Source organism: Dermacentor andersoni, chromosome 4 (genome assembly GCF_023375885.2).
Source record: "Dermacentor andersoni chromosome 4, qqDerAnde1_hic_scaffold, whole genome shotgun sequence".
Classification (NCBI taxonomy): Eukaryota; Metazoa; Arthropoda; class Arachnida; order Ixodida; family Ixodidae; genus Dermacentor; species Dermacentor andersoni.
In genome coordinates this window covers 1,074,263-1,096,864 of record NC_092817.1, presented here as the reverse complement: position 1 = coordinate 1,096,864, position 22,602 = coordinate 1,074,263, and the positions used below count along the sequence as shown (strand labels likewise).

At 48.1% G+C, this 22,602-nt stretch overlaps 1 protein-coding gene across 2 annotated transcripts in view; it reads right to left on the bottom strand.

The window, feature by feature from the left end:
- Nucleotides 1–22,602, bottom strand: part of LOC126535900 (cysteine and glycine-rich protein 1-like) — a 33,785-nt gene that overhangs the window by 5,366 nt on the left and 5,817 nt on the right. For both annotated transcript variants that reach the window (XR_008613546.2, XM_050182755.3), the window contains exons 3-4: nt 8,823–9,003; nt 3,444–3,591 (exon numbers count right to left, since the gene is read on the bottom strand). Coding sequence is in view for 1 of the 2 variants with exons in the window: in XM_050182755.3 (XP_050038712.1) it covers nt 3,444–3,591; nt 8,823–9,003 (329 nt within the window). In the remaining variant the exon portion in view is untranslated. The remainder of the gene's footprint in view (nt 1–3,443; nt 3,592–8,822; nt 9,004–22,602) is intronic.

The following is a 22,602-nucleotide window of genomic DNA, read 5'->3' as shown; positions in this document are numbered from 1 at the left end:
ACAAATACTATGTGCTTTAGGCAAGCACTCAATATGCGACAACTTTTGGATATAAGTAGCAGACTAATTTTTCAGAGCTGCTCGATTATTTAACCACAGCATCGCTACCTAACTCGATCGAACCAACTTGCAGGTTTTCCGTGCAGGGAAAGAATACATGATGGTGACCGAAATTTTGAATGTCTCCGAGATGCAGTGCCAGGTCTCACTCTGAATTAACCTGCAGCCCATTCCTTAGAACCAATGGATAACACTGACTGAAATTTCAGACATCATACTGAATCTCGCTCAATTTTTCAGACATAATGCGTGCGTGATGTTGCAAAACAACACATGTGGCAGCCATGAATGAAGCTTCTGCAATTTAAGTTGTTGTCCCACATCTATGTGATTAAAATCGTAGCTTTATTTGTGGTGTCAGAGGCATTTTGAGACTGCATAAGACAGTGTGGAGGGCAGTTCGCTCAGGTGAAAATAGCACTGTGTCGTCAACTCTAGGTGACAACGGAGGCTGTGTTGGTAAGCTACGATGGAAGAGTGGACGTGAAAGATTCTGATGTGAAAGTGAATTGTACCTACATTTTTTCTCCCGCCTTTCCAAGTGCCACATAGCCACTGTGAAGGGATCTATGGTGACACAGCATCAAACTGTGACTGGTTACCGACTCTCAAACTGAACGAAACCGAAAAGTGGCTGGCGATTGTACTTCCTCGAATGCCAGTTTTACCAAATTGGTTACATCGAGGTTTAACTGTACTACTACCGTATTTACCTTATTCTAATGAGCCCCCAAATGTAACACAGACCCACCCAACTTTCGCTAGTATAAGTTAAGAAAATAAAGATGCACCTGTGTGTAATGTGATCTCAATTTATACAAAGCAAATATAGCATGCTCTCAACAGTTGTGATCACAAAAAATGCGTCGCGCAGGATTTACCTTGATTGAAGGAATATTTTTTAGTGAGCACTCGTAATGACAGTGCTGTATCATCGGCAACATTAGAGCTTCAGTGGCCACTGATACCAAGCATGCAAGAACGGTATTCTCAAGCAACTCCTTTTAGAGGTACTACTACTATCACTTTTACAGGATTCTATGCAATTCTGCACTGGAGTTGAAGTATGTCGGCAACAGTGTTTCTGGCACCGTGGGCAGCAGAGCTTGGCCATATAAGCCAACGCATACCATGCAGTCGTGCGAAATTTTGCGAACGTGACAGCATTTCCGAAAGTGACTGCCCGAGAATGCCACTAGCGCCAGGTCGTAATTGACCACAAAATTGATTCGCTGCAACCTTCATTAAAACATGCTCTGTCGCCATGTTGTGATGGCAGGCTGTCTGCAATGCTGTGAACACAATTTTGGTATTGTATCCGATTATAATGCGCAAGCAATTTTTGTACCAGTTTTCTCAGGGGAAAAAGGTTTGCGTTAGATTCGAGTAAATCTGGTACATGTCACTGTGGTGTTGACAGAACAGAATATGTAATGTGTCATAGTACATTCGAGTATGATTCTACATTTGTGAGAAAATGTTCCAAAAGCCAGGGGAACTCATGCTTCAAAGTGTTGTTTTCACTGGCTTTACTCAACGAAAAAATAACAAAAAACATAGACGTTTCGCCACCTATGCGGGTGGCATCGTCAGTACATAAATGGCAACAAATGAGAAATACATCCTATTTATCTATGAAACTGCTGTAAACATCCGGCAGGGGGCCACGGTTAGAATTGCATGAAGATTGATTACGACGGATCAACCATGATTCTACAAATTTTCTTGGGCCCCATCGGTGTTTCCATGCTAGCGTGGTTACATTGTCAAAATCGAACATGTGTCCCTTTGATAAACAATGATCAACCAATTCCGTCTTGGCACGTGTAGCATGGGTGGCTTTCGTAGCATCTCTTAAATGTTCCTTGAGTCGAGTGCGACGTCGCCGCCCCGTCTCACCAATGTAGCTGGCACCACAGTCCGAGCAGTCGACCTTGTAGACGACACAACTTTGTTCGTCCGGAGGTGTGTGGTCCTTTGGCTTCGGGAACACGTTTCCCAATGTGTACGAGGGTTTGAACACAGTTCGAACACCCAAAGGCCGTAAAGCCCTGCGCACTGCTTCCGATACACCGCGGACATACGGAATGCACACAAAGGAAGCTGGCCTTTCGGCCTTGCTCTCGCGGGGTTTTTGCATGCGGCGCTGCGTATCACTGACAAAGCGCTCAGGGTAACTCCGTTTATGCAAAGAGCGGCAACTTCGTTAATTCTTGCTCCCTCAAAGTTTGCGTTGACGAGAGCGCATCGCGACGGAACAGGAGCGTACGTACCACGGCATGTTTGTGTTGTATAGGGTGGTGAGAGTCAAAACTCGGCACACTCCCGCTATCGCAAGATTTGCGATATACGGCTGTCTCCACCGAACCTCCTTCGCTCCGTCGTACCAGCACGTCTAGAAAGGCTAGACTGCCACTATTCTCCGTCTCGCATGTAAATTGAATGGCATGATGGACGGCATTAAGCGCCTCATGCATGGCATGCAGGTTTTTCTTTTCGACAATCACAAAGGTGTCATCTACATAGCGACAGTACATATTGACAACGAAGGGCAAGGACGTCATCACAGCCGTTTCCACGTGTTGCATTAACAGATCAGCCACGATTACAGAAACAGACTACCCATCGGGACGCCTTCTATCTGGTGATATATGGTGCCGGCAAACGTGAAATATGTTTGCTTCAAGCAGAACCTAAGCAGAATCATGATGTCGTCGACAGTCAGGGAAGTACGGCTTTCGAAGGTACAGTCATCCTGCAGGCGTTTCTCAATAATATCCGTAGCCAATGCTATCGGCACATTTGTGAACAAGGACACGACATCGTAGGATACCATGACATCGTCATCCCGAAGTTTTTTGTTATTTTTCGTTGAGTAAAGCCAGTGAAAACAACACTTTGAAGCAAAAGATTCTACATTTACAATTTCTCATTTGCAACTGAGAATGACACGACGCAAAGTGACACAATTAGTATTTATATTTTCGTAAAGGTTTCCATTACACTACTGGACGTCCCCAGTGCATCTATTGGAAATTCTGTGTGGACATCCAATCCTTTGTCAGTATCTTCTAGACATGCCACAAGATATCCCTGTTATGGGATGTTGAGAACTCAAACGGGGATAGCTGTGGTAACTTGAAAAGGCTTTGCCCCCATCCATGTATCAATAGGCATGTAGGCCTTCACACAGAGGCAACAGCTGGCACCACTGTTTATACACTAGGCTGGCACCGCACTCTGCTGCAACAATGAAGCAGGTTTGTGGTCTCAGAAGCAAGTCGCAGATGAGCCAAGTGGACCTGCTCTGTGGGCACACACCTAGACCACACAATATTGCTCATCGAAGATGCACCACTCTCAACAGGAAAACGTTCACTCACTGCTCCGCCTCCCATTTTCTTCTCGGCCATGTAAACTGCCTTGCCACACCGGGGGCAAACGTCAGTGCCTCCCCAACGATTCTGGGTCACGGGCTTCACAGTGCCATTCTGAGGTGCCACATGCGCTTGAGCTGTCGCTGGAATGTTGCTGTGAAGAAGAAAAATACACCACAAGAATTGGACCAAAAAGAATGTACGTTCATTGCAATCACTGATAATAATAGGGCCGTTGACTTGAAAGTGGCAGCAAACTTCAATCTCAGGTTTTTATGGGACTTCTGGCGCCTTAAATGATTAGCTGCGTATATTGATAATAAGTCCCTCCAGAGACAAGTGAAACAGAAGTAATGTATAATCATCATCAGCCTATTTTTATGTCTCTTGCAGGAGGAGTGCCTTTTCCAGCCACCTCCAATTACCCCTGCCTGGCTATTCTGAGCTGTGCCAGCAAATTTTCTAATTTCATCAGCCCGCCTAATTTTCTGTCATTCCTAACTGCGCTTCCATTCTCTTAACCGTTTAAGTGTTGGCGGAGAAAAAATAATGAAGGAAAAGAAAAGTGTTCAGAAAATGACACTTTTTAATATTTAACGTCTCGATAACAACTCTTTTGCAGATTTGAAATTTATGACATGAGCGCAGTAAATTTACAACTTGTGTCTACAACACACAAATGTAAAACGAGGAGGCACTGGCTCCATATCATTGTAACTTTGCCCAATGCTGCGATGTGTCAAAACTATCGCCATATTCAGCGACATCAGAGTCACTGGATGTGTCTACAGCACTGAAAACAGTGGCGTCACTGTTAATGCATTTATGCAGAAGCAAATCACCCTTGGAGTTTGACGACTCAATCAAATGAAGGTCGCATTTTCACAATGGGCACACCAATACAGGACTGGCAGCTGCCGGATGAACATAGAGTCTGTAGGCCTCCTAGAAGCCAAAGAGGCAACACGCCGGAATATGAAAATGGACTGGACCAGCCTGGCCTGTTACTGGCATTGGAAAGAGCGCCCAAACAGGCGGACAAAGCAGACTCGTCCTTGGGTGCTAATTGCAAGGAAAAAGTGCAACTAAGACTTGTCCACGGCACTTAAAGGGTTAACATGTAGCATACTTGAGCAAGATTATAGCACACACATTAGACTAGAATTTGATAAACATTGTTAGTGGCAATACAAGTTGATAGTTTAGCCCCTTGGTTACGCTGAGTGATTCCTCTGTCCTAAAGCCAGTATTCGCTAAAGTATACAGCGGAGATTATTACCACATTTTGCCCAAAAATTCCGTTAGTCTTACTAAATCTGAGGAATTGACTTTAGACCATTAATTCAATTTAGGTAAAACTCAGGCAGTTAGCATCGGTACCTGAAAGAAATATACTAGTGTCACTGGCATACATACATAATAGGATGATTCAAATGAGAACTGTAATTATTAACGGCAAATGCTGAAATACAGAATAATTATACAATTATCAGTTTTCTAGTGATAGTGACCTCGGCACCCTTGAAGTGCAATGCACATATTCCAATGCTTCAGAGAGGAGGGGGGAGGATATACGCACAAATGGGCCTTCTTTTTTACTCTGTTTTCTCTATACGCTATGCGCAGCACCTATAGGGGTGCCACTGAAAGCCGCGTAGCTGCTGGAACCGCAGGAGAGCCCTGCGGTTTCCACTGCAGGCATGGCTGAAGTGTGTGCGTGCGATTCGCTGCTTGTGCACGTACCAGATAGTTACTTCTGCGGTGTCAGTGTGCGCAAGGAAATCACACTGTACAATAGTGGACATGTGTTCGACTTCACGGCTGTCTAGGACAACATTGTCTCCTTATGCGCCAAGTGTTTGCCACAGATGAGCATCAACATTGCAAGCTTGCCTATGAAGTGGAGCTCATCGCCAATATGCCGCTTTCATTACAACGCCCCGGCCGCTAATGGCTTCATTTGTTGGCGCATGAACCAAAGTTCTGCATGCACACACTTGCTTCATTTACATGCCATGTATTTTTATAGTAGGTTGAGCGAGTGCCATCGCGCCTGCGAATACATGATTCGTACATGGCCACGTGAGAAGCCAGTGACGGTAAAGCTTGCAAAACCAGCACGATGAGCTTGAGCAAAATAGCACATAGAGACTCCGGCAGTAATTAAGGGTTGACTGTTTTTATGCTTTCATCTTACCACTGTCTGCACAGCATGGATTTCACATGTTCCATCGTTAAACAAGCAAAGCGTTTCTATGATTTCATGGGAGCACGCAAGTCAGATATCAGAAGACGCCATAGCTGAAAATTTGCCTGCCTGGTCAGTCAAGAGCATATTGTTTTTATATTTTATGTTACTCTTTAGTGCCTCTGCCAATTTTACTAGTATCACCCTCGCAACCAAATACAGAATTAAACTGCATGTTGTATCGCCTTTTATAGTTCCCCAAGTCTGAATAGCCAATGCAGCGGTTCTTAATTAGTCACAAGAGTACTACCTTGACACATGATTAACAGTGTGAAAGCAAATACAAAGCATGCCATTAAATAATTCTTGTAAATCACATGCAACATTGAAATCATTTTCAAAGCAGAGACAACTACAGTGAAGCAATATGAACATATATTGACCCATTACATGCAAAAGAAGAAAAAGAGAACAAGCACTCGCTAGTACCACTAACAACTAAAGAAAGCAAAAAAAAAAAAGGAAACATGAAGGTTTCAGAATTGACCACAATACATGACACAGCTGGGGTAAAGTGAAACTGCATTAGTTGCAGACATCAGGGCTTCGATGTTCAGGCATTTCCCATTACCGCGAAGTGACATTGAGAAGCATTCTAAACGAGGTTGAATGCCCTGTCAAAGCCTTTAATACTCACAGACGCCAGCTTGTACAGCCAACATGCAGATGGCTGAAGCGAGCGTGCACTGACGTTTTATGCCGCAAGTCGCATTTCAATGCCATCGATAGGTGGAGCAACAGCCGATTCCGTTGCAACGCGTAGGAGATTGCTTGACGCCTTTTTGAAGGCTTTGAAGGCTCCTGCTTTTTAATACAGAGCCCTTTGTTCAAAGAATCTAAACACAATGAACGCTTCACAGCTTCGCCATGTTCGCCATTCGTCATGTTCTATGCCAGTGCCCGCAGCACACTGTGCACAAACAATCGCTTTCCTTCGTGCTGAACCAGTTCGACAACCAGCTGCTGTTGGAAGAAATAATTTTACATCTACACGACTTAACATCGCATCAGAAGGCCGTGCAAGAGCTACTGTGCTCCTTGAGATCGACCAGCCTGTCTGAACGCTTGTGACTGAAACGCCTTTTCTGTTACCTGTTTTCCTTCATTCTTTTTAAAATTTTTCTTTCCCCATTTGCTCTTTGTGCTTTTTAAAGTACCAAACTATGCAAAGTTTTCTCAAGACATCGATGATAGAAGCATTAAATCCTGATCAAAAACGCAAACATGACAGCACGTGCATAGGCGCAGACGGGAACAGTGCTCGTCCGAACCCGCCTACGCTTCGCAGCCTTGACAACAGGCGGCGTTGTCAGCGTTTTGTGCATAGTGTATACCACCACTCCACGATTTTGAATGGTACATTGAACAATTTCGCATTTCGAATGCATTAACAAAAGAAATGTTAGCCGGCAGCACAGCCTATCGTGATCACTAAGCACCGCCACGATCAACAGGAGTGCTTCTTATACACATATGAAAGCAGCAACGAATCTTCATGCCGGTTTATTCCCTTTTGGCTTGTTTCTTTTGTTTTTGTTTTGCACAGCAAAATACCATGTTGCAGCTATCTGACGCTTCCATCTGTCTTCTTTACGAAGGTAAAGATGGCGGCATTGCGTTGACGGAAAGCTACATGATCCGTGATGTGATGGTACCTCCTGAAGCCCAATTTTCTACCCAATTTTTTTTACAGCAAAGCTGCTAAGAGCTAGTTTCTCCAATATCGTGTCCGCGTGTAGAAAAGCTATCATCATTAGCAATGGATCTAGCATCGTCGTAGTCTTCTACAGCTGGCTCGTTGGCGCACCTCGGCGCTAACTCATGAACGTGCTTGTGCCAGTGCTCCCACATTCATCATAGTCATTAAATAATTATGACGACATAACCAATAATTGAGAAAGACTTTAATGAACTGTCAGAATTTATCCAGTGATAAGCACCAGGGCCGCACACTTCAGCTTCGCTGGTTAAACATCTATACGAACTGCTTGGGCTGATAGGCAAGCTTATAAAACATTGCCGCCTCTCTCGTCAACTACATTCCAATGCATGGAGGCATAGATTCAGTTTTTCTGGGTGGGACTTGTACTCAATTGTTCAGGTGTCACTAACTGTGAAACATTGTAAAAAAAACGGGACTTCAGGATGGCTGCATTAATTAAAAAATGATCACATATACATTAACATGCACAGACAATATTTTAAGAAGCACAGTGAGCCTTGTAGTTATTGAAGCAGTGTCTCAATAATGATGTTTCGGTCTGACCATGTACCATTTGTTGCAGACAGAGTGTTCAAGCAGGTACAACATACTTGTCAAGTCACAGTTGAAGATTCCTATAATCCCAAGACAATTTAAAAGCTGAACTGAAAGCCTGCATGTTGTGTGCGATGCATGATACCCAATCTCAAGAGCCAGCAATGTTCGCAGCCATGAGAGTAGACATGAAACATCCACAGTCCATAGAATGTAGTTAAAGAGGTATTTCACAAAGCACCAAATGTGCCACGTACGAGCTGTACCACATACGAGCTTTGCTACAGAATCGATGGCAGTATTTACTACCACTGCCATAGAAAGCCAGCACTTTGATTTTATGGGTCACATGGCCCTGTTTAGCTCTGTCCTAGTTGATCATAGACATTTGTTGGAAAATGCATGTTTCACCTTTAACCATCCGACAGCTGTTGACCATGTATGGTAGAGAACACAGCTCCTTCGTTCACCCAATATAAAATTATCCGCTGAGTTGCGCATGCTGGTACGAACTGAAATTGGTGTTGTTCTCCAGTTGCGTACTTGTTCACTTTGCCATCGCTATCACCAGACTGCAACCAAGAAGTCTACTGGAAATGACCTATAATGCCTAGAGCATCCCGGACTCTGTACACAGCCCACTTTTTAATCCTAAACCCTTCCCTATTAGAAACAAACAACATCATGCTTGCCACACGGAAGCTGACAGCTGACATCAAGTGCATGCAGCACAGGGTAATGTGCTCTCAGCTGATTGAATGGGTTCTGTACGGCTATGTTCGCTGATGGCACTGTTTGTGGTGCCCTGCATACGACTATGCTATGTGAAAATAAATAGCTCTGACAAGAAGTCGGATGGTCTAATATGCAATGAAGATACCTGGTAGGTGGTCCATTCCTGTACTTGTCACCAGTGTCCATGGAGAGCACCCCAGCACCACCGCCGCCATAGCCGTAACCCTTCGGGCCAAACAGCTTGCCATAGCAGGAGCGGCAGTAGATGTTTCCTTCATGCTCGGTCAGGTTGCTGCTGTCCAGGCGCCGATGGCAGTCAGCATTGGCTGTGCGCCAAGGAAAGTGCACCGCTTGTTTCAAGCAAAGAGCTCAAGGATCTGCCCAAAGCACCAGCCTGTTATGTGCAGTAAACGACATAAAGTGAATCCATGTCAAGTGTGAACTAATGATGACCAGCACTGAAGTCATGCTGTAAGCAACATTCAGATTGCTGGCTGTCTTTCCACGCCTTGCAGTGTCTGGCAAACAAAGATGCACCTGGACCATAAATATGCACCACAGAAACATGCTACCAGTGTCTTGGGTGTCACGACCGACCTACAACACGGTTTGTAGCCACTAGCAACAATGCCATAGCCATGCGATACTGATCTCCTCCATTCAGACCACATGCACGCTTGTTGCGAAATTTGGAGAGCTCATCGTGCGCGAGCTAGAATAATTCAAACTGTCGTCTGCAATATGGCAATGCAAATGAAGCCCTCTCTCAGAATTAAGCCTGCCATGATATACATCCAGCACTAATTTTCACGCGTGCAGCAGTTTAAGAAAGTAAGAAAAAAGAAAATTTCAGGAGAGCCCATCTTTCTATGAATGTCAACGTTAATGCAATCAGCACTGAAACAATGTAGCGACACACCATATTGCCACATTTGAAATGCATCATGTATGAGGTATGTATGCAGCAGGGCTATTCTTGCGCAAGTTCCTCTGGATGAGCTGCACCATTTATCAAAGTTGTCCAAAGTCACATGTTCTGCATGTGAATATATTAAGTTAAGAAAACCAGCAAAATTGGCAGTTTGCTTCATTATATTGAAATGTTGTTATATATGAAATTTTGTTTTATGCAAAAAAGTGCTGTCGATGATGGATTTTATTACACAAAAGGGGTCGCGAATCTTTCCGGATATCAGGCAATCGAAAAAAGCAAATTTGAATGAGAAAAAAAATCATTTTGTTCAATTTGAGAGTCGGCGACAAAAGATATGGTTTCATGCCATATTGACAATATCATTCTATCAGCATACAAAGTCAACACAGCCACACTTTTGCATCCACACCACCCCTACAGCTGATAGTGTCGCCTGCAGTGGGAAAATGTTATCATGAAAAGCACCGACAGTGGGGAGCAACGTTACTAGACCAGCTTCAGTTTTCAAACTCGGTGCCGTTGTATGGAACCGCCACCCGCCAGCGCCTTCGTGGCACTGCAGTCGCGCCCAGCTTCACTTCCTCACTAGCCAGCTACGCGGGCAGGCCGGACTAAGTACGCGGTGCAGCATTGGTGTATTCTGTGGTTCGTTGTTGATGGCGAATTTCAGCAAGCATGTCATTCGCGAAACTGTAGCCTTCGCAGAGTTTTAAGAATATCAGCAGATGATGCCGACGTGCTGCGTACCTGGCTGCATAGGTGGCTATCGGAACGATGTCGACAGTTCGGCACGCCACTTTTTCTGTGCTCCCAGCAATACGATGCTTCGCTCGGGGTGGAACAGAGCGATTCCTCACGCTGACCAGGAACTCGCTGTGAAATCCACGGCATGCGCTTGTGCCATTGCTCCCGCATTCGTCGTCGTCTACCACAGCTGGCTGCGTTGCCGTTCATCATTCCAGCGTAGAATTTCACTTCTCTTCTGCCGCCGTTATGGGGAGGCTGTGTTTACGGGCGTATGAGCCATTGATTAAGGGAGTATGAGCGATTGTTTTACGTAACGGACAGATTTAATTTTGAAGAAATTTAATTTCAAAGAATCACAAGCGGCAAGTAGTTGGTGAAGGCTGCTAACCACGCCGCTGAGCAAACTCGAGACATCGAACGCAAGCGACAACGGCGAACTGCAGGCATACCATCAGCGACGTTGTTCTCTCCGTCGCAGCCGATCGTGTGACTAACCTCATAATTGAGAAATACTTTAAGGAACCCTTGGGATTAACCCAGTGACAAACACAGGAGCCGCATGTTTTAGCTTCGCTCGTTGATCATCTTTACGGAGTGGAAGAGCCACTGATTAAAAAAATTTTTTTTTTGTGCCTTGTGTGTTCCAAGACCGACCTCATCTTTCTTTTTGTAGCGCTTCTTTGGCCTGCTGAGAAGCTTCGGTGGAGATGAAGATCATTCTACAATCACGCACTTTGGCCAGATCTTCAAGCTCCTGAGCCTAAACTGCGCAAAACGTTAAGCCGACAGGGAGAAACACACGACATTTAGAAATGCAGCTTCTGCGCTTCGCTGTACGCATTTCTTCCTTTCGTGCAGTTTACCCTTCTTTCTGTATGAACCAACTGGCCCAACACACTCTATTGCTGTAGGTGGATACCGCTTCCTCATGGTATTACTAATTCGGACAAGGGAGAACGCCAGCGAGCGTGAAACACGGGCAAACTGCCCGTCCGCATGAGCTCAAGGCTGCGGCGAGGCGTCTGCAGTGGAGCTCGATGGAACGGCGCTGCCATCTGGCGGCTGTCGCAGAAGTGGCGACAGCGGCTATAAGCGCACGGGTTGAGAGTTTTACAACTGAAGCTAGTCTAGTAATGTTGAGTGGGGAGCGAATGCTTCGTCTGCCTCTCACTTCAATATATCTCTGAAAATCCAGATTAGGCAACCTCCAAGACATAACGCACAGGAAGAGAGCGCATGATGCCACGCCATCTCAGCTCACGCAGTCTTTGCCCGGGTTAGATTAACTCTAAAAAAATTGGTGGTGCATTCATCCTATAGAGATGACTGGCGACGATAATGCAATTAGCATTCTTTCTCATGATGGGTCTTTACTTGATTAGATGTGATGGATTCTTGTGATGGTGGAATTAACGGGACAGAGACAGGATTGTATGATATATTAAATTGAAGAATTGTAATCTTTATGTAGTTTCATTGTTTTCTATATACATTTTTAAGTACAGTAATGTGCATTTGAATATACTGTTACGGAAGGATAAACGAAGAGGAAGGAAGAGGAAGATCGCGAGACGCTGGCTGCTGCATGTTGTTGCTGGTCAGCCATCTTTAACTACACTGACTCTACTTGTGTATATATTGTAAATACAGTCTCTCTATACTCCCAACATCTCCATAACATATTGGTGGAGGTGCTGGGTACCATTGCTGGAAATGGAGCTCCGCAGTGAATGTCGCATCACCGTCGCCACCATGAATGACTGTGAGCATGCGGGATCAACGTCGTTGCCGTCTCCAACGTCACCGTCGCCAGCTACGTCACTGTCCTCTTCGGTTGTGGTTGTGCAACCCAAGGATCTTGGAACTTTCTGTGGGACCGATGGCGCCGACGTTGAGGAGTGGGTGGCGATGTACGAATGCGTGAGTGGAATCAACAGATGGGACTCTACGCTTATGCTAGCTAACCTGTTGTTCTACTGAAGAAGCACGGCAAAGGTGTGGTACGAAAACCACGACGAGCAGCTAATAAGCTGGGACCAATGCAAAGAGAAGTTGGTAGAGTTGTTTGGCAAACCACCCGGCCGAAGAATTGCCGCAAAGCAGAAACTGGCCTCCCGTGCCCAATCCCCCGCGAAGTCCTATGTCATGTACATCCAGGATGTGCTGGCGCTTTGTCGTAAAGCCAATCATGACATGACAGAAGCTTAGAAGGTCGGGCGCATGCTGAAGGGCATTGCTGACGACGCCTTTAATCTGCTCATGTGCAAAAGCTGCTCGACAGTTGATGCTATCATCAAAGAGTGCCGACAATTCGAGCAGGCCAAAAGCCTGCAACCATTCTTGCTACCATTCACCAGACTTCCCAATATTGCCGCAATGTCGACGTGTGAAGATAAACCCGCACAGCAGCATGCGTCACCATCAGAGGACGTGGTGCGAATTGTTTGATGTGAATTGAATGCGATGGTGCCTGCAGCTTTCTGTTCACGTAGCCCTAATGCTACCTCTTTTTCAGTTCCCCTCGTACAAGCCATCATTCGCCAGGAGCTTGAAAACATTGTCTGGGGTGTCGCCAACCCCAGAGCCAACGAACGCCCTTCTACTATTTTCGCTTCACCCCAACGCTTCTCTCCGCATTATTGCAACCCGACTGAGTAGAGAACTGCGGACGATCAGCGAATATGTTTTACCTGTTGCTGCATTGGTCATGTCGTCCTATACTGTCGCAACTCGTGGCCCTCAACACCTCGCACCCTGACCAATCTGGGCCGTTTTGATGGAAATGCCTGCAGTGTTTTGCCCACTACCAAGTCTAACAGCGCCAACAGCTCTGCTAGGAACACATGGTACAGTCGCTCACCATCGCCATGCGGACACCAGTCTCGTTCACCGCAAACATGTCGCCCATCTTCCCATTCGCCGCAGCCACATCGCCTTTCGTCCCCTGTGGCTTTTGGCCGCACCCTTTCGGAAAACTAAGAAATGCAACCCTTGGAGGTGGTCCTGCATTGCCTACTACAGCAGCAAGTCCTCTGTCTGTGCCCACAAAGAGAAGTGTAATTGACCTTTCTTTCGCATAGGTCTTGATCTGCTTGGCCCTTTGCCGACGACAACTAGAGGGAATAAGTTGATCGCCGTCGCTACTGTGTACACGACACGCTACATGATCACAAAGGCGTTGCCGACTAGTTGCATAACAGACGTCGCCGATTTCCTCACGATGTCATTCTCCAACACGGTGCACCTCGACAGTTACAGACAGCAGCCGCTTGTACTTGTCTCGAGTTGTCGATGACCTTTTCCACTTTTGTGCCACTGAGCACATGCTGCCAACCACCTACCACCCACAAACGAATGGCCCTTATGGAACGTCTAAACCGAACACTCACAGAGATGCTGTCGATGTACGTTTCCAACAACCACCGCGACTGGTATGCCATGCTGGCCTACGCCACATTCGCGTATAACTCGTCCCGACATGACACTGCAGGATAGTCACCCTTTTATCTTTTGTATGGTCGTGACCCCACATTGCTGTTTGACACAATTTTCCCTTCTGTGCCACGTGTTGCAACTGAGTACGCTCGTGAAGTCATCGATCGCACTCAAAGGGCGTGTTAAGTCGCCCGATCTCGTCTATTAGCCTCGCAGTGTATACAAAAAGAGTGTTATGATCGGTGCCATTGCGATGTTAAGTTCGCCCCAGGTGCTTGAATGCTCCTTTGGTCACCATGTATGGGGGCAGCCTTTCCCAGAAGCTTCTCTCTCGCTACACAGGGCTTTATGAAGTCCTACGTCAAGTTAACAATGTAAATTATGGGATTTTGCCGTTATAGTTTTATCCATCCTTCAAGTCCGATGGCTGGTCAAATTGTGCACATTTCGCTGCTGAAGCCATATTTCGCTCGCAATTCTTCGCCTACCATGCACCGAGACAGCGCTTCAGCACCCCGGGGGTCCTGTCACGGAAGGATAAAAGAAAGATCGCGAGACACTGGCTGCTGCATGTTGTTGCTGGTCAGCCATTTTCAACTACACTGACTCTGCTCGTGTATGTATTGTAAATACAGTCTTTCTGTACTCTGTGGGGTTCTCCCACCCATGCTCTTGGGACAAAGGAACAACACAGTAGTGCAAACACTCACAAGGGCATTTATTGCACCTTTCATAGATCAATGCCTGCTAGCCGAGTTGCTATCTACAAAACATGCCAATGGGCGCGTGACAAATCTAGAAGTCCGATTCACCGCGACCGGATAGCGAGCGAATATGTTCGCCCCATGCTGGATCCCAACGCCTGGTCGTTCGCGTGTACGGTCACGTGAACGGTGGCGCGTTCCAAGGCGGCCACGCGAGGCGGTCTCGCAGAAGCATGGGTCGCCGCGCGCGCGGGATGTCCACGCTCTTTGTCGACCCGCCGGGAAAGAGAAGGCCTGTCTCCCCTGCGCCCCCAAGTAACCCTGCCGTGAAGCTGCGTTAGCAGCGCAACACTCGCGCCATCTCTCGCACTGCGCCCCAACCACATCGACCGCCGCGGGCATCACGCAGGCCACGCGGCGAAGCCGCATTACAGGAGACACGCTATGCGGGAAAAACATCAGGGGACGCGCGAGAGTCGCGCATCCCCACAACTCCCAACACACCCGTAACAATATTCACATTATATGTATGTTCTATAGTACATTTGTACAGTTTACGACAAAATGTTTATCGGTTCAGTAGAGTTAGTAGACAGCAGTGCATCATTTTCTCGTTTGTTGCTGCTGCCGATGAGCAGAAGGCGATCGATAGAGAAGTACAATGCATTTGTGTGAGGTCTAAACTGTCTGATTCTGCGGACAAAGATATGGTCAAGCACACCACTGGTCCTCCCCAGGGGTACCATGTTGAGGGAGGCCCGCTCGGCGGCACATGCCTCTCATGTACTCCGGAAACCATGCATTTTGGGGCTTTGAGAGGTCAATGTGAGCTCTCGGCCCCCGTGCCGATCCGATCTTGTCCTGTATAATGACCTGTATATAGTGTATAAAGTCCCTTTCGTTATTCTCACTGACGCCTGACTCGGAGCCTTCGCTACCAACGCTCTGTCACGAAACGGGTGACGAGAGCTACGGGACCACCTCAAAGTCGTAACAGTGGATGGCAGCTACGGGATTGACCGGCATCGGCTACCTCGGCACGGTGAGTGCCTGAAGTTTACTTCAACCGCCAGACTTTCTCTGACACAGGTTATAGTAGCTTAGGGAAGGATTTGGTGTTGCATTGTGTTAACCTTGTGTGTTTCAAGCCTAGTGAGAGTGTTTTAAAAACCAGGGGATGCTGAGGGGGTAAACAGGGCAGTGTGTGAAATACTTGCGGATGTCTTACTAGTAGCGTTATAGTAGTGTACGGCAGGTATAGTATTCAAAAAGGGTAAACAGCAGGAGGACAGTGTGAACGACAGGAACTTCTCCAAATTTGTGAGGAGTTGGGCATTGAGTTGGGCTCAACCAAAAGAAAGAATGCGATCCTTGAGGTCATGAGGACTGGGGACGTAACGGCTGAGGAAGCCGAAGAGGCCTGGGCGGATATCAATGAACGTCGGGAAAGGGAGAAAAGGAGGAAAGGAGAGAGAGTCGTGAGCACGAGCTTAATATGAAAGAGTTGGAGACCCGAAATAGTGCACCGGCGCCTAGTCTCACTTCTAACGTTGCAAGAATACGCGATCAACTTCCACCCTTTGTCGTCGGAGATGATATGGCCAAATACATCGTGAAATTTGAGCACGTGTGCGAACGGAATAGCATTGAGCGATCCCTCTGGGCACAGAATCTGTTAGCCTTGCTTCCTGGGGAGGCATCAGACGTAATAACTGGCTTATCGAAAGAGGCATTTGAGAGCTACAGTGATGTGAAGGAAGCGCTACTGCGGAAGTACAAATTGTCGCTCGAAGCTTTCCGGCAGAGGTTCCGGTATGCAAAAAAGGGCAGGGAGTCTAATGTTGACTTCGCGTTTCGTCTAAAAGCCGACCTGGTGGAATGGCTGAAGGGCGAAGAGGTTTACAACGACCGCGACAAAATCGTCGAATGCATCGCATTGGAGGAGTTCTACCGTTGCATTGATGAGGATGTCAGGCTCTGGCTGCAAGATAGGCTAAAGGAGGTTAAGCTAAACAAGGCAGCAGAGTTAGCGGAAGAGTATTACACCTGCCGCAGCTCGCACAGCAAGGCAGTGCGCGTAGAAAAAGCAGATAGGAGAGATGGGTTTTCCGGGGAGCCCGACGAACGGAAGGAAATCACGCGTCACGAGTTTCGCGAAGAAGAGTCCCTTACCAAAGAAACTAAGGGAAGGACAAAATGCATCTCGGAATGATAGTGATGGTCCCAAACAGCAAAACGATACGACGCGTTCTTTTGAAAAACGGAAACCGTTAACCTGCTACAATTGCAAAATGCAAGGGCACATCACTGCGAACTGCCAAGAGAAAATTGCTTTTGCAACAATAGAGGAAACGCACAAAAACATACGACTATTGGAGCCCTATGTGCAGGAAATTAAGGTAAACGGTAAGAAGTGCCGAGCACTTCGGGACTCTGCAGCAACTATGGACATTGTCCACCCGTCTTTCGTCTCCTCGAGTGATTTTACGGGAGAGTGCGCTAGGATACGGCAAGTGGCCGAGGAGGAGAGTGTGTTTACCGATCACAACGGTTATCATTGAAGGAGAGTTTGGGAAACTTAACACAGAAGCCGCTGTGTCTGCCACCCTCCCGGAGCACTTTCCCTACCTCTTCTCAAATAGCTCGGAGCAGCTGCTGAAGGATCAGGGCAAATCGTTCTTTGCCGATGTGGCGTACATGGCCCTCACGCGATCCAAAGCGCGCCCGCTGTCGAGGGAACTTGACTTTACGTCGGTGAGTGAACAGCGGTGCGGCACACGGACCGATCAAGGTAACTTAAGTGGCGAGCAGGCACGGGAGAGGCAGAGCTCGGAGGCTGGCCTGGGCGAGCGTGTCCTGGAAGTGAGTGGGAGTGACACGTGCAGTGCTAGCCGCGATATGGATGCGATGCCGCAGTTAGGCGACGTGGGCTCCACACTAGCTTCGGTTTCCGCCAGCTGGCAGGAGCTGGCTGCAGTTGAAAGGGAAACTCTGATTCGCGAGCAACAGGAAGACTGTTCAATAGCCGATCTGAGGAAGAGCGTCAAACGGTGAGTGAAAAAAAAGAGGGTTTCATTTTACGAGGAATCTGGCTTATTGTACCGCTGCTACACGGATAAGCAGGGTCGCAAATATAAGCAGCTTCTGATTCCTCGAAAATATCACCGGGAAAGATGAATGACCTCACTTGCTTCCTCAGTAGTATGTTTTCGGTCTAAGTGATTTCAAGGGGACCATTCTAATTTTCATTATTATTGCTGATTATTAATTGTTCCTGATATTTTAGTGTGTTGTTAATTTGAAAACTGGTTGTTTGAGCCTTGGGTACCAGATCGTACACCTGCCTCTTGTTGCAGCGGGAGCAAAAAGGGGGATAGCAATTTAGTTAGGTTGATTTGGAGTATGGCATTGTCTGGTGTTTGACGGGGGACAGAGGGCATTTGTTCGTGTTGGGTGTTGCCTTTTGCCGGTCGGTTTTGCAAGCTGCAGAACGACCAACCGGGACCAGTGGTGAGAAGCAAGGGCTTAGGAACGACCCGAGCGGAGCTGGTCGAGGTGCCTTGGCGACAACACGGTGAGCAGAGCTCCTGTCCTGGCGAGGGGGACCTGGGCACGTGAAGTTACCTGGCGTCCAGACACTGGACGTGAACTTGGACGAGCCTGACGAACGTGCGCGCCTGGCATCCGAGTCACGTGGAGGCATCTCGTCTTCCCGGCGCCTTATCTGATGGCGGGGATGCTGTTGTGCCATTACCACCAGCTCGGATTCCGAATCTACAAGATGCAGAATTTAAAAGGAAGAGGTCTGGACACCGACCAAAAATGGTTTAAAAAGAGTTATTTACGTTTCGGCTCCCCCACGGGAGCCTTGTTCACAATGAAAGAAGCGCTAGAGCTGGCGCCCCTTTTTATGTGCGTCTCAAAACATGATTAAGGCACCTGGCATACATGGGCGGCAGATTGCCTTCGTTGCGATTAAGAGTGTGCGCCGTGGTTTGGATGATTAGGGACTCAAGATAAAGACGCGAAGAATGATTTCGCTCCTTGGCAATCACACGAGATTTCTCCCAGTTAATCTTATGTGATGTGGCTGCGCAGTGTTCGGCCAAGGCATTTGATGCAACGTGTCGTTTCTGGACGTCATTCATGTGTTGCTTAAGTCTTGTTTTGAAGTTGCCGGTTTCACCTACGTAGACGTACCGACAATCCGCACACGGAATGACATACACCACGCCTGGGAACTTGTCCTTTTCCAAAGGGTCTTTCACATGCACGAGCTCGTGTCTAAGTTTCCAGGAGGGCACGTGCGCAGCCTGCACGTCATATAACCGCAGGACGCGTGCAAGAGTCTCGCTTATGCCGGGGACATACGGAATCGAAGCCCGTCTTTTAGGGGGTCCAGACTGCGTGGGTGCTGTGCGAGCCAGCTGGCGCCCTACTGAGTCAATGACGTACTCAGGGTATCCACAAGCCATTAATTCCCTCCGCACAAGTGCATTGTCCGCCATGTGGTCTTCGGCTGTTGTGCACACGTTTTTTGCCCGACGAAGAAGAGAGCCGACAACAGACCTCTTTTGCGAAGCAGGGTGCACCGATCTGTAGTTTAGGTAGCGGCCCGTGTGAGTGTGCTTCCTAAACACCTTGAATAACAGGTTTGGCCCATCTCGCTGCACAAGGGTGTCCAGAAACGGCAGTTGCCCTTCAGATTCCACTTCAACGGTGAACTTGATTGCTGCTTGTATATTGTTTAGGTGAGCCGTGAAAGGGTCAAGGTTCTTCCTTTGCAAAATGCTGAAACAGTCGTCGACATATCTGAGGAAGACTTTAGGTGCCGGTGTAAACGACGACAACGCTTGAGCTTCTAAGTCTTGGTCTCAACTTCAACACGGGACCTGCAACGGACACGAAGAAAGTAATATGCGCCGTGGCGAGCGCGCTGTCAACTTGGTCGACCAATCCCGCCGTGACGAGGCTCGCACACGCGTCGTAAACGTATTGTCGAAGTTGCACGCCCAACCCACCGTGGACACCTTGTGCAAGCAAGAACGTGATGCCGTCAAGAGGTTGCAGGAGAACCGAGATATTGTCGTACTTCCCGCCGACAAGGGGAACGCTACCGTCCTTCTAGACAAGAGCAAATACATCGAAAAAATGTGCTTGCTATTGAGTGATGTTCACACGTACGCCAGCGTCGCAAGAGACCCGACACCCAAGCTTCAGAGGGATCTGCAGAAACTGCTCGCCGACGTCTTCCGTATGGTGCCGCCTCAGCACAAGCATTTGTACTACAGACTGATTTGCCACAATGGATCTGCCCCAGCAATATACTGCCTACCGAAAGTGCACAAGCCCGATGTTCCCCTGCGCCCCATTGTGGACTTCACACGTTCGCCGCTCCACAAGCTGTCAAATTTTCTTCACAGAATCATTTCGCCACTCGTTGGAAAACGTGCCATGCACATACGCGACACGTACGACTTCATTGAAAAGGTTAAAGGGACAAGCGTCCACCCCGATGAAGTCTTAGTTTCTTTTGACGTGGTCTCACTGTTTACAAGCGTACCAATAGACATGGCCGTGGAAGTTTGCGTCGCCGCCCTTGACGAAGACCCGACGTTGCCTGACAGATCCCCCATCGATGTGCCTGACCTAGGTAGGCTACTAAAATTTTTCCTATCAAATACGTATTTCACGTTCCAGAAGAAATTTTATCGGCAAGTACACGGAGCAGCAATGGGTGCGTCGATTTCGGTCACAGTAGCCAACCTAACAATGGAGGCTATCGAAGCTCAAGCGTTGTCGTCGTTTACACCGGCACCTAAAGTCTTCCTCAGATATGTCGACGACTGTTTCAGCATCTTGCAAAGGAAGAACCTTGACCCTTTCACGGCTCACCTAAACAATATACAAGCAGCAATCAAGTTCACCGTTGAAGTGGAATCTGAAGGGCAACTGCCGTTTCTGGACACCCTTGTGCAGCGAGATGGGCCAAACCTGTTATTCAAGGTGTTTAGGAAGCACACACACACGAGCCGCTACCTAAACTACAGATCGGTGCACCCTGCTTCGCAAAAGAGGTCTGTTGTCGGCTCTCTTCTTCGTCGGGCAAAAAACGTGTGCACAACAGCCGAAGACCACATGGCGGACAATGCATTTGTGCGGAGGGAATTAATGGCTTGTGGATACCCTGAGTACGTCATTGACTCAGTAGGGCGCCAGCTGGCTCGCACAGCACCCACGCAGTCTGGACCCCCTAAAAGACGGGCTTCGATTCCGTATGTCCCCGGCATAAGCGAGACTCTTGCACGCGTCCTGCGGTCATATGACGTGCAGGCTGCGCACGTGCCCTCCCGGAAACTTAGACACGAGCTTGTGCATGTGAAAGACCCTTTGGAAAAGGACAAGTTCCCAGGCGTGGTGTATGTCATTCCGTGTGCGGATTGTCGGTACGTCTACGTAGGTGAAACCGGCAACTTCAACACAAGACTTAAGCAACACATGAATGACGTCCAGAAACGACACATTGCATCAAATGCCTTGGCCGAACACTGCGCAGCCACATCACATAAGATTAACTGGGAGGAATCTCGTGTGATTGCCAAGGAGCGAAATCATTCTTCGCGTCTTTATCTTGAGTCCCTAATCATCCAAACCACGGCGCACACTCTTAATCGCAACGAAGGCAATCTGCCGCCCATGTATGCCAGGTGCCTTAATCATGTTTTGAGACGCACATAAAAAGGGGCGCCAGCTCTGCCGCTTCTTTCATTGTGAACAAGGCTCCCGCGGGGGAGCCGAAACGTAAATAACTCTTTTAAACCATTTTTGGTCGGTGTCCAGACCTCTTCCTTTTAAGTATGCATCATCCCGACCAGACGGGCTTCCGTCATACTCTCAACTTCATCCAAGATGCAGAATTTACCCTGCGAGCGCCCTTTGGACAAACCTGGGGCTGCGCCGAAAGGCACAGCGCCCTAATTCTCCCTTGACAAGTCAAGATGCTGAGCCGTCAGGCAGCGACGTCCTGAGGAGAAGCATCGGCAAGCGACATGTCCAAACGTGCAACAAAGTGCTAGACAGCCCGGCGCCGTATTTCCTTTTGCCTGGAGGTCACCGCGCGCGGCAACTTTGAACCGGGTGGCCAGCGCGGTCGCTGGTTGGACCTCTCGGACGACCGTCGAGTGCTGGCTTTGTATTGGGCCGTTTGAGTGACAATGGTTTCTCGGGGCTTTATAAGCCCCGACGCCGCCGCCTGGAAAACCGGATCCACCGACCCACCGGGAGCCGAGTGCCGCTCTCGAGTGGAGCGAGATGTGTCACGCGTTGCAGTCTCGCTGGACGTCGCCGTGCGGGAACAGTCGCGTTTGCTGTGAGCTCTCGGCCCCCGTGCCGATCTGATCTTGTCCTGTATGATGACCTGTACATAGTGTATAAAGTCCCTTTCGTTATTCTCACCGACGCCTGACTCGGAGTCTTTGCTACCAACGCTCTGTCACGAAACGGGTGACGAGCGCTACGGGACCACCTCAAAGTCATAACAGCACTTAAACCTGACACGTTCACGCAAACACGAAAAAGGACATACACATGTCTTTACCATACACATACCTTTTTCATGTGTGCACGAACACGTCAGGTTTAAGTGCACTGCTTCAATATCTAGAATGAGGGAATGCTGCTTGGTGTCGGTCAGATGCAGGGCGGCACAGTAATCACTGACTGTCATGTCATCGCGCAGACAACACAGTTTATCTATGCAGAGTGCGGTGCCATCCACCACTGCTTGGTACCCTACCGCCGTTTGCTGCTGCTGCTGGTGCTGCTGCCTGTCACTAAGAAGTTGCCAGCAGATTTCTTCGAGGGTGTCTCCTGCTTCTGTATGATGGTGCTGAGGCGCGTTTAGTTACTTTTCCACAATGTTTAGCTTAGACAGGTTCGTGGAGTCTTCTATCTCTTGCTGCTGGCGGACGTGGACTCATTCTTCCGGGTGCAAAGCCGGCACAAAGACGACCTGGTGATTGCACTCGAACATGTAGAAGCAGAGGAGGATTCCCGCAGTTTCCCGACTGCTCATCTCGACGCCATTTAGCACATGCACGCCCAGC